At 41.0% G+C, this 21,192-nt stretch overlaps 1 protein-coding gene across 2 annotated transcripts in view; it reads left to right on the top strand.

Annotated features, from left to right (window-relative positions):
* Positions 1-18,792: 18,792 nt before the first annotated feature.
* The window catches only part of ALOX5 (arachidonate 5-lipoxygenase), a 72,082-nt gene continuing 69,682 nt past the window's right edge, over positions 18,793-21,192 (top strand). For both annotated transcript variants that reach the window (XM_027596119.2, XM_027596120.2), the window contains exon 1: positions 18,793-19,024. In XM_027596119.2, coding sequence (XP_027451920.1) covers positions 18,875-19,024 — 150 coding nt within the window. In that variant the 5' untranslated portion in view covers positions 18,793-18,874. The remainder of the gene's footprint in view (positions 19,025-21,192) is intronic.

Raw genomic sequence — 21,192 nt, 5'->3', positions numbered from 1 at the left:
GATATCTATAGCAGCATTATCTGTAATAGTCAAATTATGGAAAGAGCCCAAATGTTCACCAACTGATGAATGGATAAAGAAGATGTGGTGTGTGTATATACATATCTCTGTGTGTATATACATGTGTGTATGTGTATGTGTGTGTGTGTGTGATAGAATATTACTCAGCCATAAAAAAGAATGAAATCTTGCCATTTGCAATCATATGGATGGAGCTAGAGAGCATTATGCTAAACAAAGTAAGTCAGTCAGAAAAAAACAAATACGATATGCTTTCCCTCATGTGAAATTTAAGAAACAAAACAAATGAACATAGGGATAAAGAACAAAAGAGAGAGAGGCAAAACAAGAAACAGAGAAAACAAACTGAGGGTTGCTAGAGGGAAGGTGGGAGGGGTGGCAGGGGGAGATGGGTTAAATAGGTGATGGGTATTAAAGAGTACACTTGTTATGATGAACACCAGGTGTTGTATGTAAGTGATGAATGCCTAAATTCTACACCTGAAATGAATATTGCACTGTATATTAACTAGCTGGAATTTAAATAAAAACTTGGAAAAGAAAAAAAAGAAGAAATATTCTTCCAAAGAAGATATACAAATGGTCAACAAGAATGTGAAAAAGATGCTCCACATCATTGGTCATTAAGGAAATGTAAATCAAAACTGCAATGAGATATTACTTCACACCCACAAGGATGGCTAGAATAAAAAAGTGAAATAACAAGTGTTGGCAAAGAGGTAGGGAAAATGGTACCTTCATATGTTGCTGGTAAGAATATAAAATGGTACAACTCCTTAGGGAAACAGTTTAGCTGTTCCTCAAAAAGTTAAACACAGAATACCATATGACCCAGCAATTCCACTTTTAGGTTTATAACCAAAAGAAATAAAAATAGATATCCATGCAGAAACTTGTACACAAATGTTTATAGCCACATTATTCATAATATCCAAAAGGTAGAAACAACCCGAATGTCCATCAGTGAGTGAAGAGATAAATAAAATGTAGTAGATTCACAATGGAATATTATTCACACAAAAAAAGAATACTACGACATGGATGAACCTTGAAAATATTATGCTGAGTGAAAGAAGCCAGCCACGAAAGACCACGTATTATAGGATCCCATTCATATTAAAGCCCAGAATAGGAAAAGCCATAGAGACAGAAATTAAATAGTAGTTGTTTAGGGCTGCTGGGAGTTGAGGGCAGAGAAGGTAATGGGGATATAGGAACGTAATGGCTAAAAGATAACAGAGTTTCTTTCTGAAGTGATGACATATGCTAAAATTGTGCTGATGGATGCACATTACCTGTGACTATACTAAAAACTATTGAATTATACATTTTATGTGGGTGAATTGTACAGCTTATGGATTATATTTCAATAAAACTAATGAAAATATTTAAACCCAACCATCTCAATAGTCAACTATAATAGGTCTAAACACACTGTTAAAAGGCAGAGATTGAAATAATGGAAAAAGGGAGGACCCAATTATATGCTGCCTACAATAAATGCACTCTAAATACAAAGACAAGTGTAAGTTAAAAGTAAAAGGGTAGGAAAATCATATCATGCTAAAACTGATTAAAAGAAATCTGGATTGACTTTAATAGCAAAGTAGATTTCAGGGCAGAGAATATTACCAGGGATAAAGCAGTTATTTCATAGTGTTAAAGTGCTCATTTAATCAAAAGGATATAACAATTCTAAACATTTATGTACATAATAAAAGAGCTTCAAAATACATAAAGCAAAACTGATAGAACTGCAAGGAGAAATAGAGAAATTCAAATAATAGTCAAGGATTTCAACAACCTCCTCTCAGCAATTGATAAAACGTGTACAGAAAATAAAGGTAAACATCACTGTGACCCAACTTGACCTCATTGGCAATTTTCACTCCAAATAAAAATAGCAAAATACACCTTGTTTTAAAGTGCACATGTTTAGCAAGATAGTTCATAGTCTAGTCTTCAAGTCTCAAGGAATTTTTTTTAATCAAATATACAAGTAGCTTATCTGACCACAATGAAATTAAATTAGAAATCAGTTGAAAGATGTCTGGAAAATACTCAAATATTTGGAAGTGAAATAATAAAATTTTAAATAATAACACATGAACAAAGAAGAAACTAAAAGAAACAGACTCTTAACTATAGAGAACTGATGGTTGCCAGAGGAGAAGTGTGTGTGGGGGGAATGGGGGAAATGTGATGGAGATTAAGGAGCATACTTGTGCTGATGAGCACCGGGTGTTGCATGGAAGTGTGAAATCACTAAATTGTACACCTGAAACTAATACTACACTGTATGTTAACTGGAATTTAAATAAAAACTTTTTAAAAAGGGAATTTCTAACTGAATGAATATGAAATAAACTATATCAAAACTGTGAAATGCGAATTCAAGCAATACTTAAAGGAACGTTTATAATACTACCTGCACATCTTATAAAAGAACAAAGGTCTCAAATCATTTATCCCAGTCTCATTTTTTTTAGAACTACCAAAAGGAGCAAATTAAACCCAAAGTAAACAGAAGAAAGGAAATATTAAAGAGCACAGGAAAAAAAATCCATAAAATAAAAAAAACAACAGAAAACCTATTAAATAAAAAGCTCTGATTTGAAACAATCAATAAAATTGATAATGCTCTACCCAAATTAATTAGGAAAAAAGTGACAAATTGCCCATATCAGGAATGAAAGAGGGGTTTCATTACAAGGTCTAAACACATAAAAAGGATAATAAAGGAATAGTGTGGAAATGGTATGCCAATAAATTTGACAGCTTAGATGAAAGGGACAAACTCCTTGAAAGAGACACTTCCAAAGCACTCTCAAGAAGAAATAGATAAGCTAAACAGTCCAATACATATTTAAAATATTGAATTTGGAGATTTACAACTTTGCCCCCCCAAAATTCCAGACCCAGGAGTCTTCACTGATAATTCTACCAAACACTTTTTTTTTAAATAATGCCAATTCAGTACAACTCTTCTGGGACACTGAGGATGAGGAAACATTTTCTAACTTACTGTATGAGACCATTACCCTAGTACCAAAATCAGATGAAGCAATTACAAAAAATAAAATAAAAAAGTTACAGACCATTATCCTTCATGATCATAGATACAAAAATTCTAAATAAAAGTTTAGTCAATCAAACCCTACCAATACCTAAAAAGGATAATATATCATAATCAAGTGGGTTTTATCCCAGCAATGCAGGGTAGCTCTAACGTATGAAAATTAACCAATGCCATTCACTAAACTAAAAAAAGGAAAACCATATAATCATCTCAATAGATGCAGGAAAAAATTGACAAAATCCAACATACAACATCCATTCATGATAAAAACCCCCAGAAAACCAGGAATTGAAGGAAACATCTCATTCTGAAAAAGGGCTTCTATGAACCCTACAGCTAACATCATACTTAACAGTGAAAGACCAAATGCTTTCCTCTGAAGATCAGGAAAAAGACAAGGATGTATGTGCTTTCACAGACAATGTGTTTACAGAAGCAAACAATCCTGTGGATTCTAAAACAAAAACAAAGAGAAAACAAGCTGCTAGAACAAATAAGTGAGTTTAGGAGTGGGTAGGTACAAGATCAATATATAAAAATCACTTGCATTTCTATGTGCTAGCAACAAATGATTAGAAATTAAAATTACTAATTTATTACTAAATATAGAAAATATAAAGATTTATATAGAGAGATAAATCTAACAAAAGACATGTAATATATGTACACTGGAAACTACAAAATATTGCTAAAAGAAATAAATAGGATATAATGAAATGAGGAGATATGCTATGTTTGTGGATTCAAAGACTCAATAGTGTTAATATGTCAATTCTCTCCAAACTGACCTATGGATTTAAAACAATCCCAATCAAAAGTCCAGCTGATCTTTTTCATAGATCTTGCTAAACTAGGTCTAAAATATATATGAATATGCAAAGGATATACAGTTGGAAAAATAACTTTGAAAAAGAACAAAGTTGGAGAACTACCACTACCTTACTGCAAGACTTACTATAAAGCTTCAGTAATCAGGACAATGTGTCATTGGTGAAAAGATAAGTACATAAGTAAATGGAATGGAATAGTTAGCCTATAAGGAGATCTATATACACATAGTCAAATAATTTTGGACAAAAATGTGCAAAAGGCAGTTTCATAGAGAAAGGAGTCTTTTTAAGCATATGAAGCTAGAAAAATGGGACAACTGTATGCAAAGAAGTGAACTTTGATTCATACCATACATTATATACAAAAATTTACTCAAAATGAATCATAGTTCTAAATGTATAGAAACCTAAAACTATATGATTTTCAGAAGAAAACATAGGAAATAGTTTTTTTGATCATTTAGGCAAAAATTCCCTGTGTGCAAGACCAAAAGCACAATCCATGGAAGAAAAATTATAATTTCATCAAAATTTTGAAGTTCTGCTCCTCAGAATAAGTTGTTAAAGATAAATCCATGACTGATATAAAATATGTGCAAATCACATACCTGCCTTATACAGGACTTATATATAGAATATAAAAGAACATTCAAATCTCAACAAAAAGAAAGCAAATAATCGAATTCAAAAAGTGGTCGAGATTTGATCAGATACTTCACCAAGAAAAATATACAAGTCACAAATAAGCACATGAAAATGTGCAAATTCCATTAGTTATTAGGGAAATGCAGACTAAAACCACAATGAGATATTAATGCACACCTAAATGACTATCATTAAAACAACCACACTTCACATTGACAAGTAGGGCATCTGGAACTCATCCACTGCTGGTAAGAATGTAAATGACATAAACACTTTGGAAGACAGCTTGCCAGTTTTCCTTTTTTTTTTTTTTTAAGATTTTATTTATTCATTTGAAAGAGACAGACAGACAGAGAGCAGGAGCAGGGGAGAGAGGAAGAGGCAGAGGGAGAAGCAGACTCTCTGCTGAGCTGGGAGCCCGACGCGGGACTTGATCCTAGGACTCTGGGATCACGACCTGAGCTGAAGGCAGACGTCTAACCGACTGAGCCACCCAGGTGTCCCTATGCGTGTCAGTTTCTTAAACACACTTAGCCATCTTATCTAGCCCTTCTACTCCTGGGTATTTATTTACCCAAGAGAAATGAAAATGCATATCCTTATAAAGACTTGTATGGGGCACCTGGGTGGATCAGTCATTAAGTGACTGCCTTCGGCTCAGGTCATGATCCCGGAGTCCTGGCATCGAGTGCCACATTGGGCTCCCAGCTCAGTGGGGAGCCTGCTTCTCCCTCTGACCTTCTCCCCTCTCATGCTGTTTCTCTCTCGCTTGCTCTCTAATAAATAAATAAAATCTTTAAAAAAAAAAAGACTTGTATGTAAATGTTGATACAGCTTTATTTCAATAACCAACTGGAAAAAAAAATAACCAACTGGGAAAAAAAAACGAATTGTTCATCAACAGGTGAATGGATAAACTAACAGCAATATACTCATACAACTGAATAGTTCTCAACAATTTAAAACAATGAAAAACTAATACAGTCACATGGATGAATCTCAAAGTAACCATACTGAGTGAAGAAAAAAAAAATCCAGACAAAAAAGGGTACATATTATAGGAATCTATTTATGTAAAAATTCAACGAAATGTATAATAACCTGTTGTAACACAAAAGCAGATCAGTGGTTGCCTGGGGAAGGCACAGGGGATGATTACAAAAAAGCATGAGGAAACTCTTCAGAGTGATGAATATTTATTTTCTTTATTGTGGTGATTTCACATGTGCCCAAACTATTCATATTGTACATTTTAAATAAGTAAAGTTTGTTGTATGTCACTAACAGCAAATTGCAGTCATTTAAGAAATGACAAAATAAAAGACTCAGAATGGAGAAGCTGTGGTTAAAAAAAAAAAAATACTCATGGTAAGCATCAAACACATTTAAATACAGACCCAACACTAAGCAACTACAGAATATATGGTTACAGGACAGAATAAACAATAAACACAGTAATATAACTGTCTAGCACTGAAATAACTGTGACAAGGGATTTTTGACAGATGTTACCTAAATTGCCAACCAAGGAAATATTTTCACGACTATACCCATACTATTTTGGTAGTTCATCTTAGCTAAATGAGAAATATGTTCTCGTTCTATATTACTCTAATTAAAGAGGTTGAACAGCTTTTCATATATATTGTTTACATGGTTATTTTTTTTCAGTTATTTTCATGGGCTCTTGATATATTAAGAAATTTCTTCATCTACCACACATTACAAATAGCTTTTGTACTATTAGTGTATGTATTTATGCGTGCCTGTGGGTGCATAAATTTTGAATGTTTTATGTAGTCAAATCAGTAAGTGTTTCCTGTTGTGAATTTTGGCTTTCCTACCTCGCTAAGAAAAGCCTTCTTTACTCTAGCATGTTAAAAATATTTAATATTTTTACTTGGTAATTTTAAGGCCTGATATTTTATACCTAGAATTATGAATCAGCAGTTCCTCAAAAATTTAACATAGAATTATTATATAATTCAGCAATTATACTTTTGGGTATACACTCAAAAGAATCAAAGCAGACATTTGAACAGATATTTGCACAAACATGTGCACAGCAGTATTATTCACAGGAGCCAAAAGATGAAAGCATCCCAAGTGTCCATTGATAGAGGAATGGATAAACATTTGGTGTATATATACAATGCAATATTATTTGGTTTTAAAAATGAAGGAGAATTCTGGCACAGGCTACAACATGGAGGAACCTAAAATACCCTATGCTAAGTGAAATACACCAGTCACAAAAGGACAGATATTATAGGATTCCACTTACGTGAGGTACCTACAGTAACCGAAGTCACAAAAAGAGAAAGGAAAATTGTGGTTATCAAGTTCTGTGGGGAGAGGGAAATGTACCTACTATGTGCAAATCCCAGTGTTGAGCCCTGAGTGGTTGGTGATGCAGTCAGCTTCTTCTCAAAAGGCAGGATGCCTCAAAGACATTTCTGACACCTCCAAGAGGAATCTGGCTTAGTGAGGAAACCCGGTGGCCCATGACATCCTAAATGCGCCCACCATACTCTGCCCCTTTTGCTACCACCACTTAGGGGCATACTATTGAGATGAAAACCAGGAGGATTAGTCTCCCGAATCATGTCTACCCCACCAAACTCACTCTGGAGCAGCTCTTAACTTTGCCACCAGCCCAGCTCTATAGGGCCCTTCAAGGACCAAAGATGTAAAATGTTTGTCCCCAAAGCTGTGTGAGGAAAATGGTATGCCCCTCCTTTCCCTCCCACGTCAGGATTCCTTCTTCCCTTCCCCTCCCTTAGACTTGGCCCTGGGGAGCAGGGGTCTGGTGTGAATGCCACCAGACTCCATTCCTGGACAGGTGAGAAGATTGAATGAGAACCAGTGTGGCCACCTCATGAAACAGACTTACCGGACAAGTCATTTCACCTTTCCAAGCTTCTCTTTCCCAAATGTCAGCTGAGAGTAACTGCTACCACTCATCTCTCCTGCCTCTCAAAGCTATCATGAAAAGCACAATGAAGTCACGTGCAAGAAAATGCTTTGTGATGTGCAAGGTGCTATGCAAGAGGTAGATGACACTATCATAATTAGTCTCACAGATCTAAAAGGCTTAAACTCTAAAAGGTGAGGTTTTTTAATTCATTTTACCCATCACACCTCCCTTCTCCCCTACAACTTTGATTAAGAGCTGGGACCCTAAAGTTAGACCACCGAGATTCACCACTTACTAGTCCACCACTTACTGGGTATGCAGCCTTGGGAATGTTACTTAGTCCCTCTTTACCTCAGTTTCCCCATTTGTAAAATGAGGGTGAGAATAGTACGTGCCCAGATAAGATTCGGGTACAGTTCCTGGCAGCATGAAGCTCCAATAAAGGGTAGCTAACATCACACACATAATTGACATTTTGGGGTACTGGGTTTTAATCACATGAGACCATTTTCCCTTTTAAAGAGTTTTTCACTCTAAGAGGCACTTTCTTGGATACTGATTGCAGTCCTCACATACTTGACACATTTAAACACACACACACACACACACACACACACACACGATGCCATTCGGCAGATATCTGAACTTGGGTTTCCTTCTCTGTAAAACTGAGTAATGATATTTACTTTCTGGGGGGTGTTATGAGAATAAATGAGACAGAATATGTAAAATTTCTTAGCACATAGTGCCTGAAAAATTACTAGTTTCCTTTCTCCCCACCTACGTGTGACCACAAATCTTTGTTGAGGGAATCACACTGAAAGTGAACAGAACTGGCAAGATCTCATGGTGCTCAGCCTCCAGTGGGAGACACAGACAATAAACAAAGAAAGACATACTGCAGTGTCAGGCAGCTGTAAGTGCAATCGTTACCAGAGAGAACCCCCTGAACTCAGGAAACTCCTAGAAGCTTCTGCCTAGCTATCAATTTTATGTTTTCCAAACTAACAAATTGCTGTAACAGGAAAAGAAACATTTTGAGTATGACCCCCCCAGGATGATGCCTGGGCAGATGAAATCATAAAGTGACCAACAGTTACATCAGCTTCATTATATTGTTAAAATCCCCACCCTGGGAGGGGCATAAGCTTCATTAACATAACACACAAGGTATGTATTGGCATGTCTTCTGAGTGGGCATATGCATCTTTATGCCTGCCCATTATATGCGATGATGGGACCTCCCTTTCTGAATATTCATCCCAAACCCTAATAAAAGGAACCTGCTTAACCCTGTTTGAAAAGTCAAGGCTTTGGAAATTATTCCCCATGATCTCCTTATTTGCTGCAAATACAGATGACTTTGGGAGGCAACTCCACCTCGTGTAGGTTCTGTCTGTAACTCACCAAGGAGCAGACCCACATTGGTTCAGTAACACAATGAAAATAGGTCAGGTGGTATGAAGGGAGTGGTCTTTTCAGACAGGGGCTTAAGGCAGGCCTCTTTGAGAGATGCTAATGCTCAGTCCCCCTGGACTGAATTAGTCCTCTTGTGCCAGTTCAATTAGGTTCATAGAGATAATCTCTTGTGCTTATCTAATGTTGGGATGAAAAATATCAGATGGGTTTCAGCCTGAGTAGGAGAATTGTTCTTCCTTTTGAAAAAACACACTAATCACAAATATAACAAGTCTATTTGAATCTCATCCTTCATGGATCAAAAAGTATCTCTGTACTCAGTGGTAAAGTTCCAAAGGGAAGAATGTCTATTAGGTTTGTCTTCCTAAGTAAAACAGTTGAACTGGACCACAGATGGTAAACCTATCTGGGTCTTAGGAGAGTATAAAACAAGGTAAGGTAGTATGGAGTGCCCCACCCCACTTCTTATATAACAGCCTTGCAGGATGGGAGAGGGACCAGCAAAGTTGTTCTGAAATGCACAAAGTGGGAGAAAGTGGAGGGGGGGCACTCATCCAAAAGTGTCTGAGCTCTGACCACAGACTGAAGAAGGTACAACAGACTTTCATCATTATCCTTTCAGCAAGGTCTTTATGAAGAGGCACTGTTACAACTTAGTCTTACTCTTCTTATTCTTCCTGGGAAAAGACAAAAAAACAACCAAACAATGGGCTGTGAGGAGCAGGTGACATCCACCCTGAGGGGAAGTCATCCAGGACTAGGAGGTCATCTATCCAAGGGCAGGGGTGGGGAGGTGGGGTTCTGGGCAATTTTTTTCCTTTTCTTTCTTTTCCTTAATTCCCAGTGAATGAGCATTTCTTTTTAGTGCTCAGTGGTAGTCAGTGCTTAATTCTGATTAAATATGCAAATGAACCAGGAGAAACTGAAATGAGCTACAAATGTTTGGGGCTCACCCAAAGAAGATGTGGTCCAGGTGACAGATGGTAACTACGCTTATGGTCGTGAGCATTTCATCATGTATATAAATATCAAATCACTATGTAGTATACCTGAAACTAATATCATACCGTATGTCAACTATACTTCCATTTAAAATGTTTAATGAGGAAAAAAAAAAGTGTGGATCTACAAAACACTCTCCAGAGGAAAATGACTACTCAGAAGGACCTGTCACTTCCCAGGCCAGCCAGGGCATCAGGACCACGTTGTCCTGCTCGAGGGCCCCACTTGTCCTGCTGCAGTTATAAGTGCCGTGGCCATGGGGCTTCCTGTACACATGCCACAACTTCCACTCTGACTCAGGGGATCATGCGACCAGCTGGAGGGGAAGTTAGAGCTGCTCTCTGGAGCTTAGGCTCAGGCTGCCTGTCTGCTGTGCCTGCCACAAAAACCAGATTTTCCTAGCAAGTTTCAGGCTCTCCAGGTACTCAACCTACCTAGGATCTACTTACAGCTTCTCTGTGCCTGACAGCACGCAGGAGAACGAGAGATGAATAAGATACCATTCCTGCCCCCACGTACTCCAGAATATGTTGGGGGAGATAGAGACAGAAGCAAGTGCTGATGGGACAGAGGGGCAATGTGCCAAAATATGAGCATGAGCAAAAGTTGTGGGAGCTCAGAAGACGTACACCTAACTCTGTCAAGGAGGGCTCCATGGAAGAAGCAACACTGTGTAGTTTCTTGGAGGAGGAAATCAGGAGACAGAGAAAGAAGACAGGAATTCCAGACAAGGGAAGGAAATATGCCAAGACTTCAAGGGGATGAGAAGTAGAGTTCAGGAAAGAGCATAGTAGTTGAAACACAGCATGAGGTCAGTTTTATGTGTCAACACGGCTAGGCTATAGTACCCAGTTATCCAATCAAACACTGATCTAGGTGTTATTGTAAGATATTTTGTAGACATGATTAATATCTCTAATCAGCTGGCTTTATATAAAAGAGATTATCCTGGGTTATCTGGGTGGGCCCAATCCAATCAGTTGAAAGGCTTTAAGAACAGAACTAAGTTATCCCTGAAGAAGAAGAAATTCCTCCTGTGGATAGCAGTATTAGCTGCTGCCTTAGAATTCCCAACCTGCCCTTCCTGAGACCCTGACCTACAGATTTCAGACTTGTTTACCCAACTCTCCAAGTCACATAAGCCAATCCTTGCAATATATCTCTTTATGTATACACATATGCTTCTGGTTCTGTGTCTCTTATGGAACCCTGACCAGAACACATGGGAAGGATGGAGGAGTGTATGGATCCCTGCCCTTGCAGGGAGGGCAAGACTGCGAAGGGCCAATGCATAGAGTGAGTGCTTCACCCTAAAGGCAAATGATTCTCAAAAATGTTCCCACTTGAATCGAGGGCTTGGAGGATAACGGTGAGGGAGGGGAGGTGAAAAGCCAATCAATCAGCATTTCTAGTCCCTGCATTAGTTCACTTTATGCTCAACCAGAGCATTTCTGCTTTTACCTGCTTCCATGTAGGATTTCATTTGAAAGAAAGGATTCACTCTTCAGGTTGGGAAGCAATGATGCGAGAGGCATTTCCAGAATGATGGCAGGAGGAGCCCCGCAGACATTCTCCAGAGTAAGACAACCATAACTGGTGAGAACCAAAAACAAAACAAAATATATGAAAGTGAGTGGAGATTGTCCTAAAGGCATACAGCAAATGAAGAAACATTTATTCAAGAAAATCTACTGACCTCAGTAAGAGTACTGAGAGTCTATGGCATTTTAGCCTTGACCCACTCCCTTCCTTCTCTGCACACAGCGCCATAAAACAGACACTTTACTCCGGGTAAGTCCAGCAAAGAAGATAGGATTCTGTCGTCCCCCAGCCCAGGCTATGGTTATAGTTTCACCTGGGGGGCGAAGACCACCACCATTTCTCATCTCATCTGGCTCTACGTTGCAGAAGCTCTATTCTAGGCAAGCTTGGCCAAGAGGTCTAAAGCTCCTCTCTTTCTCCCAGTCTCTACTCTACTCATGAGCTCTCTCTGAGGCACAGCAGTCCAAGAATTCTGTGGTCTGAATGCCCTCACCCTGGGTCACTCATAATGTGGGAATGCCATGCCAAGAGAGGAGGTCCCGTGCCAAGAGAAGCAGAAAAACAGGGACTACTGCTCCACTCATAAAGAAGGGAAATCATCTGAAAAAAGTATGCCACTGTCTCCAATCCACCTCCAGAGCAGTAGTATGGGACCTGCCCAGAGAGAGAGGCAGGCCATAAGAAAAGAGCTCCATAGGTCTCCCTAAGGACTGACTTTATTTGGAAGAGAGCATGGGGAGGTGCAACCTAAGGGTGCTATCAGAAACAGTAGAGGTTTTGGTAGTAAGCAATTAAGAGGAGGACGGCAGCTTAACAAGAGCAACAATCCAAACTATAAGCCAACTAGAAGTATACAATAGAAACCAAGAAGGGAGACCACCAAGAAAAGCTTTCTTCGGTTAAAACAAACTTCAGACACAGGTCTCAAAGACTATTGCTATAAAAGGTCCAAATTTATTTGGATCTGTGAAGCAAGTTATTCCCCAGGGAACTGTCAAAAACAACAGTAATCAGCCAGCAACTAGTGGAGGCTAATAGTAGGATGTGGTGCCAAAAGAGGCAGAAAACTTAGCAGACAGGGAAAGAGACAAAGAGAGAACTGATAAAAAACCTTGACATCCCAGCTTGAGAATACACATGCCCAAGGCTGCATCCTGAGGACTGATACCAGAATCCCCACACTGCAGAGGAAACAGACTTCGCTGTATTGACCAGTCAAGTCAATAAAAAATAAACAAAGGACAGCAACAGACACATAGACCAATTGAACAGAACAGAGAGTCCAGAAACAAACCCATATATACAGTCAACTAAACTATATCAAATGTGCGGAGAATACACAATGAGGAGGGGCACCTGGGTAGCTCATTTGGTTGAGCGTCTGCCTTGGGCTTAGGTCATGATCCCAGGGTCCTGGGATTAAGCCCGGTGTCAGGCTCTCCGATCAGCAGGGAACCTGCTTCTCCCTCTCCCTCTGCCGCTCCCCCTGCTGGCGCTCTGTCAAATAAATAAATAAAATCTTAAAAAAAAAAAGAATACACAGTGGGGAAAGAATAGTCTCTTCAATAAATCATGTTGGGAAACTGGATATTCACAAGCAAAAGAATGAAAACAAGCCCTTACCTTACACCATATATAAAATCTACTCAAAATGTATTAAAGACTTAAATGTAAGGCCTGAAATGGTAACACTCCTGGAAGAAAACATAGGGAAAAAGTTCTCTGACATTGGTCTCAGTAATTATATTTGGATATAACACCAAAAGCACAAGGCAACAAAAGCAAAAATAAATGAGGCTACATCAAACTAAAACTCTTCTGCGTAGCAAAGGAAACAATGAACAAAATGAAAAAACAACCATTCGACGGGAGAAAATATTTGCAAACCATATATCTGATAAGAATTTAATCTCCCAAAAAAAAGAATTTAATCTCCAAAATATGTAAGGAACTCATACAACTCAGTCGTAAAGAAACAAACAACCCAATTAAAAATGAGAAAATGATTTAAATAAATATTTTTTCAAAGATATACAAATGACCAACAGGTGCATGAAAAGGTACTCAACGTTATTAATCAGGTAAATGCAAATCAAAACGACAACGAGCTACCACCTCACACTTATTAGGAGGGCTATTATCAAAAAGACAATAGATAACAAGAGTTGGCCACAGTGTGGAGAAAAAGGAACCCTTGTGCACTGTTTTTGGGAACATAAATTGGTGCAGCAACTATGGAAAACAGTATGGAGGTTCCTCAAAAAATTAAAAATAGAACTACCATATGATCCAGCAATCCTACTTCTGGGTATAGATCCAAAAGAAATGAAATCAGGGTCTCAAAGAGATATCTGCAGGGGCACCTGGGTGGCTCAGTCGTTAAGCGTCTGCCTTCAACTCAGGTCATGATCCCAGGGTCCTGGGATCGAGCCCCACATCAGGCTCCCTGCTCTGTGGGAAGCCTGCTTCTCCCTCTCCCACTCCCCCTGCTTGTGTTCCCTCTCTCACTGTGTCTCTCTCTGTCAAATAAATAAATTAAATAATAAATAAATAAAATCTTTAAAAAAAAAGGGATATCTGCACTCGCATGTCTATTGCAGCACTATTCACAAGGGCTAAGATATGGAAACAACCTAAGTGCCCATTGACGTACAAAGAAAATGTGTGTGTATATATAATGGAATACTATTCATCCTGAAAAAAAGGAAATCTTGCCATATGTAACAACATGGATGACCCTGGAAGACATCATGCTAAGTGAAATAAGCCAGACACAGAAAGCAGATACTGTATGATCTCACTTACATGTAGAATGTAAAAAAGTCAAACTCAGAACCAGAGAGTAGAGCACTGGTCACCAGGGTCAGGGATGCAGAGATGTTGGTCAAAGTGTACAAACTTCCAGTTATAAGATAAATAAATTCTGGATATCTATTGTACAGCATGGTGATTATAGTCCATGACATTGTACTGTATACTTGAAATTTGCTAATAGATCTTAAGTGTTCTCACCACACCAAAAAAAAAAAAAAAAAAAAAAAAAGGAAACTATGTGAGGTGATGGAGGTCTTAATGGTTTGATTGTGGTAATAATGTCACAATGTATCTATATATCAAAACCTTATATTGCATACCTTAAGTATACACAATTCTTATTTGTCAATTATACCCTAATAAAGCTGGGGAGAGAGAGGGACAAAAATAAATAGCTTTTCTTAAAAAAAAGTAAAATATTGAGGAATAAATTTAATAACAAAAAATGCATTGAAAACTATAAAACATTATTGAAATAAATTAGAAAAGATTTAAATAAACTGAAATATATCCCGTGTTCCTGGTTCAGAAGACTTAAGATAGTAATACTTCCCAAATTGACCTACAGCTTCAATGTGATCCCTATCAAAATCCCACCTTGCTTTTCTTTCTTTTTTGAGGAAATTGCGAAGTTGATTCTATAATTTGTAAGAAGATGCAAAGGACACAATATAGCCAAAATGTTCTTGAAAAATAAAGAGCAAGGGTGAATTCACACTTCCCAATTTCAAAACTTACTGTAAAGTTATAGTAATCAAGACAGTGTGGCACTGACATAGGATACACATACTGGTCAATGGCACAAAACTGAAAGTCCAGAAATAAATCCCTACACTTATGGTGAATTAATTTTTTTTACTAAGGTACAAAGACAATTCAATGGAGACTCATGTTCTCAATGAGTGATGCCATAACAACTGGATATTCACATGCAAAAGAATTAATCTGAATCCCTATATCACACCACACACAAAAATTGGCAAAATGGATCATAGGTCTAAATGAAGAACCTTAAGTATAAAATTCTATGAAGAAAACATAGGAGTAAATTTCCATGAACTTAGTATAGGCAACAGTCTCCTAGATGTGGTACTAAAATCTCAACAACAAAAGAAAATATATAAAATTGGGTTTACTCAAAATTAAAAGTTTTCTGCTTCAAATAGAACCATCAAAAAAGTGAAAAGGCAATCCACAGAAGCAACAAAACACATATAAATATAGTTATAGCCTATCCAGGATGTAGGAACACTTACAACTCAATAATAAAATAAGTAAATAAGCTAATTTAATAAATGGGTCAAGATCTGAATATACATTTCTTTCAAGGATATATACAACTAGGCAACAAGTGTTGCTCCACATCATTAGCCATGAAGGAAATCCAAATCAAAATCACAATAAGATACCACTTCACAGAGAATATAATGTGTCGAAGAGGATGTGGAGAAAATGGAACCTAATAGATTGCTTACAAAAATGTAAAATTGTGCAGCCACTTTAGAAAACAATCTGCATGTCCTCAAAATTACGTTACCATATGATCCACCAATTTCACTTCTAGTTATCTCTCTAAAAGAAATGAAAACATGTCTACACACAAATCTATACATGAATATTCATAGCACTATTCTTCACAATAGCCCCAAAGTGGAAACAACTCAAATTTCCATCATCTGATGAATGGATAAACAGAATGTGGCATATCCATAAAACGGAATATTATTTAACCACAAAAAAGAATAAAGTACTGATGCATGCTGCCATATGCATGACTCTTGAAAACATTATGGTTAAGTGAAAGAAGCCAGTCACAAAAGGTCACATATTGTATGAGTCCATTCCTATGAATGTGCAGAATAGGCAAACCTATAGACAGAAAGTAAATTAGTGTTTGCCCTGGCTGAAAAGATGAGGGGGGTAATGTGAGGTGACTGCTAATGGGGTGGCAGAAATGTTCTAAAACTGATTGTAGTGATGGTCTCACAATTCTCTGAATATTACTAAACACCATTAAATTGTACACTTTAAATGAGTGAATTGTACCGTATACTAACTACATCTCAATAAAGCTGGAAGGAAGGCAGGCAGGCAGGCAAGCAAGCAAGCAATGATGGACTGTAAGGCAGTGAGATTATCCCATCTATGCTATAGGGCAAATACTCCGGTTAGAGAATTGGGCGGGGGGGGGGGGGGGCAGTTAGGCTAAAGATAGAGAGATGAGGTAGGAAACTGTTGTTACAGTCTGTATAGGAGATGCTGAAAGCCTGAACCAGATCAGAGACAGTGAGGACAAGATGTAGGGATATTTTAGAAACTACCCCACGATGGCAAAGTTTCTATGAAACCAACATTCCATGTTGTGCATGACAATAAATGGCATGAGTATAAATTACTATAGTCCTTGGGAAAGTAGCTTAATAACATGTTACAAAGGTCTCAGAATATTCATATGCTTTGGTCCATTTCTAAATCCCTAGCTTAAGAAAAACTTTTTAAAATGTTTTAAGCACCAAATATGTACTATAGCAATTAATGAGGGAAAGCAACCTACATGCCCAATAATAGTGGACTAATGAAATAGTGGTATATCCATACAACTGAATATTATGCAGTCATCAAAAATTTAAAAAGTAAAATTATGTAGGAAAATACATCTTATAATATTAAGGAAAATGCACATATGACAAATTACACACAAAGATGTGGTCCTAATGGTGTAAAAATATCTCGGCCGTTGGGGCGGCCGAGACTACACATAACGTGTAGTGAAAATTTACTAACTACTTTTTCTACACGTTACGAATTGTGTTTCTATATCCAACTTTTCTAATTTCTGCAATGACAATTTATTACTTTTGTCCAGAAAAATATATTGTATGTACTTTTTAAAGAAAAACAATAGCCATTTCATTCTTAGATGTGAAGTGCAACTCCACAGCCATCCTTCATACTACCCCCTGCCCCAGGGGTTCCTGGAGCCTGTCTCTTGCCTGGCAGGGGTTGGGTCCCAATTCTAGTCTATCTTCACCTGTGCATCTCAGCTGTGCCCATTCCTCCATGTCTTATTTGATTCCCAGAGAATCCCTTCAGTGCCTGTCTTCCCATGAATAAAGCCAGTCCCACTGAAATCCGCCCTCATCTTCCACCTGTAGAAAGTGGACTAGCAGGTCCCCTCTCTCTGCTCAGAGTGGTGGTCCTGCCAGGCAGAAAAGAAAGCAGGATTTGCCACCAGGTGGAGACCCGCTTCCCAGACATGGGGAGCCTGTCTCAGGCCTGCCTCTTTGCACCTCCCCAACAGTAAGTGTACAAAGCCAGGGACTTGACGCACCCACCACCTGACATGGAATGAACTTATATGTTAATTTAGTTCAGCTCATTACTGAATGTGTACCACAGTCAAACCCAGCTCTGAAGTTGGGGTGAGGGTGGGGGGCTGCGAGCCAGGAAAGTGGGAATGAAATGTGGAGGAGGTGCAGGCGAATACAGAAGACTTACAAGATCGGGTCACAGCAGTAGGAAAGCCGACCACCCAAGGGAAGCTTCCTTCTATTAACATCACTTTCAGGCCTCAGCCCACCACCTGTTAGAAAGCCTACCAGTTACTCCCGCCAGGCAGCCGGCTCCCCAGGTGCCAGCCCTAACTCCTGGAAAATTCTTCCTGTGGAGTCCCCATCTTCTTTCCCAGGACTCCCCCCGCCCCCTCCAAGAGCCATCACTAAGCAAGCCTAACTCCTTCCCCACATAACCCAGCCTCCCGCCTCCTCAAGCCCGCTGATCTCCTCCAGAAAACACCTAGTTCAGATTTGTGTTTCTTGTCCTGGCCCCCCTCTGGCGGCCCCGCTTCCCGCCGTATATACGGACAATCTCTTGTCCTGAGAGCGGCTGGCATCTGACACCTCGGTGCCCACTTGCAGCTTGCCCACAGTGACATTCAGCCAAACCTGTGGAAGCCAGAGCTGACTGAAGTCCCTGCGTCCCAGAAACCACTCTCAGTATCAGCTCCGGTGCAGCCTCCTCCAAGAAGCCTCCCTGGAATCCCCAGGTGAGCCCCCTTGTCCCTGTAAACTCCCAGAGCACCCCTGGTCTAAGCAACCACGCCATCGGTAATCGCCCCAGTCACACTGGGAACGTGGTGAGAGTAGAGACTACGCCTCATTTTCCGGGGGTCGCCAGAGCCCAACCCTAGCGCCTTCCGGGAGCCTGGCCTGAGGCCGAAGGAAGGGTGAAGGGTGAGAACAATGAATGGGGGACTGAGTGAATGAACGGATGCATGGGTGAGGGGATGGCAGCTGAGGCAGCCCCAGTCCCCAGAAGGCTAAAACAGACACCAAGCCAATGGAGTGAGAAGCAGGAAGGCGCGACCCCTACAGTGTCCGACAGGGGTCCCTAGCCGTCGGAGCGTCATGGGAGGTGCGGGGCGCGGGCGGGCTTGTGGGGTCCGGTCCGGTCGGGTCCCGCCGGGCGGGGGCCGGGGCCGGGGCGGGGCCGGAGCGGGCGGGGGGCGGGGCCGGCGGGGAAAGAGGCAGCTGCGCGGGTCCGGGCCAGGTGCCGAGGTGCACAGATCCGCAGCGTGGAGACTCCTGGAGCTCGCAGCCTTCCGCCATGCCCTCCTACACGGTCACAGTGGCCACCGGCAGCCAGTGGTTCGCTGGCACCGACGACTACATCTACCTCAGCCTCGTGGGCTCTGCGGGCTGCAGCGAGAAGCACCTGCTGGACAAGCCCTTCTACAACGACTTTGAGCGCGGCGCGGTGAGGGCGCGCGGCTGGGACAGGGCTGGGATCACACGGGGCCCCGTCGGGGCGGCCGAGACCGAGGGGGGGGGGACGCCCAGGACCCGGTCGGGGAGGCTGGGACCCAGGTTCGGGGGCGGGAGGCTTCCAGGGTGAGGCCGGCAGGGCGCCGCGCTTCTCTCCTGGGAGCAGGAGAAGGTACAAGGTCCGCTCTCCATTTCACAGATAGGGACCCCGAGGCTCTGAAAGGTCCCTTAACTGGACAAGTACTGTGGGCAGCGCTGCTTGTGCGCCATTTCGTAGGGCTCCTTCCACAAGTCGTGGGGGTGGGAGTGGGGGGTTGTGCGGGTCCTTGCCCTGCTGTGAAGCACAGATGGCACCTCGAGCAGCCTTGAGTTGTGGGGAGAAACCACAGGTGTGGGAGTTCAGAGACCTGGGTTGAATCAGGGCCTGACTGCTGGCTCACTCTGTCTCCTCACTGGACCTCAGTTCCCCAAATGTAAAACGGAAGGGGTAATTTCAGGCTGGTCCAGGAATCTGGGTGAGCGCAAGCCCAGCTGCTGGCCCAGAGTGATACTAGCAGATGTCTTCACACCTGGGTAGCTCACATTCTCAGGACAGGTCCCCAGAGGAATTTAGAGGGAAAGAACAAGAGAGCTCAAGCAGGAAGGCTTTTGCAACCTGGAGATTGACTCCCAGCAGAGTATATACCGGGGAACACTTCCACCCCAGGTGTGAGGGCTCGGAGCAAGAAGAGGAAGGAGGGCTTCTCCTCTCCCCTTCTCACTAGATACCCTGGAGCTGTGGGAGTCCAGGGAGCAAGGGGAGCCAGTGTTTACTGTACTTCTACTCTATGCTGCCAAGTACTATATAAGGGCATGCACAGGTGGCCCCATTTAGAAGCGAGCTCCTGATGCTGACCTGGGCATGAATTCCAGCCCTGTGGTTTTCTCGGTGAGCATGGCAGGTCATGGTCCTCACAGAGCATTTAGTGACTTGCCCAGGCCACTGCCAAGTGCATAGGAAGTGCTCATTGTATAATTATTGTGACAGAACCAACACACTTCAGGTAGGTGCCCAGGGAATGTTCCCTTCCATCACCCCCCAGCTCCTGAACTGGACCAAAAAGATTTAGACTTCACAAAGCGGTCTTTTTCTTTTCACTATTTAGTTGATTATTAGGTTGAACCATATGAAATTGCTTATAGTTAACAATTTTTGATAAAACTGGGAATTTCATATGGTTCAACTGAATACTTCTTGGATAAAATTCATGAATTAGGTTTTAGGTCTGTAGAGGCTGCAGTAAGTAATAGTCAACTCCTTTTCCCACTTCCAAACTCAAAAGTGGGCTTGATTCCTCCCCAGGAGCTTCAAAACCTTGTTATTAGCCGACTTGGCACTTAGCCAAGTTCAGAAGTTAGCCTGGCTCAAGCTCCCTTCAAGAAGAGTGAGGTGTTGAGTATAAAAACAACCATCTGTTGTTTGGTTTTCCCCAATAGGGAACTGGCCCTGAGGACAGTGGTGCAGGAGGGAGGGCCAATGAGACATCCACTTGGGAAGATGACACCTTCTGCCATTTCTGAAGCACCTTCATTTATTTCCATTCTTTCATGGTTCCCCCAACATCGCAGGGAGGAGGATTGGGTACAGACTACTTCCCCTTAATAAGCAGGCTACAGTGGGCCCCATCCTCCTCTACACACACGCAGTGTGCTCATGCTGTGCAGCACAGGGCACCCCACATGTGGCCTCTACCCGAAGGAGACACTGTCATGTGACCATAACAGGGTCATTGGAAGAGGGGTGAAAGCACTGTTCTGTTCATTATTTCCCCACCTTGAGAATTCATTCAAATGACGCTATGACTAAACACCTCGGTGAGAGTTCCAGAAGCAAATTTCAGGAGAGGTTTGCATGTCACATTTCCACTGGGGTGAGAGAGAACAAGTCAGAAGGGCTGCTGGGCTGCAGAGGAATCAGCTGGTTCCTAAAGGCTCTGAAAAAAAATCCACTCTTAAGAAAGTTCCTGTTGGTGCAAAGTTACTCCACACTCTGTCTTGCACAGCCCAGAGCTACTTCCTCATTCTCCAGCCAGTGGCTCTTTAAGGACAGTCTGTCCCTGTTCGGTAAAGGTGAAAAAGAAGCCTTAGAGAAAATACTTGCTCTAGAAGAATTGGCCATTT

The sequence above is a fragment of the Zalophus californianus genome, chromosome 15 (assembly GCF_009762305.2).
Source record: "Zalophus californianus isolate mZalCal1 chromosome 15, mZalCal1.pri.v2, whole genome shotgun sequence".
Classification (NCBI taxonomy): domain Eukaryota; kingdom Metazoa; phylum Chordata; class Mammalia; order Carnivora; family Otariidae; genus Zalophus; species Zalophus californianus.
Note: the sequence above shows the minus strand (reverse complement) of the source record. Positions and strands in the feature narration are given on the sequence as shown.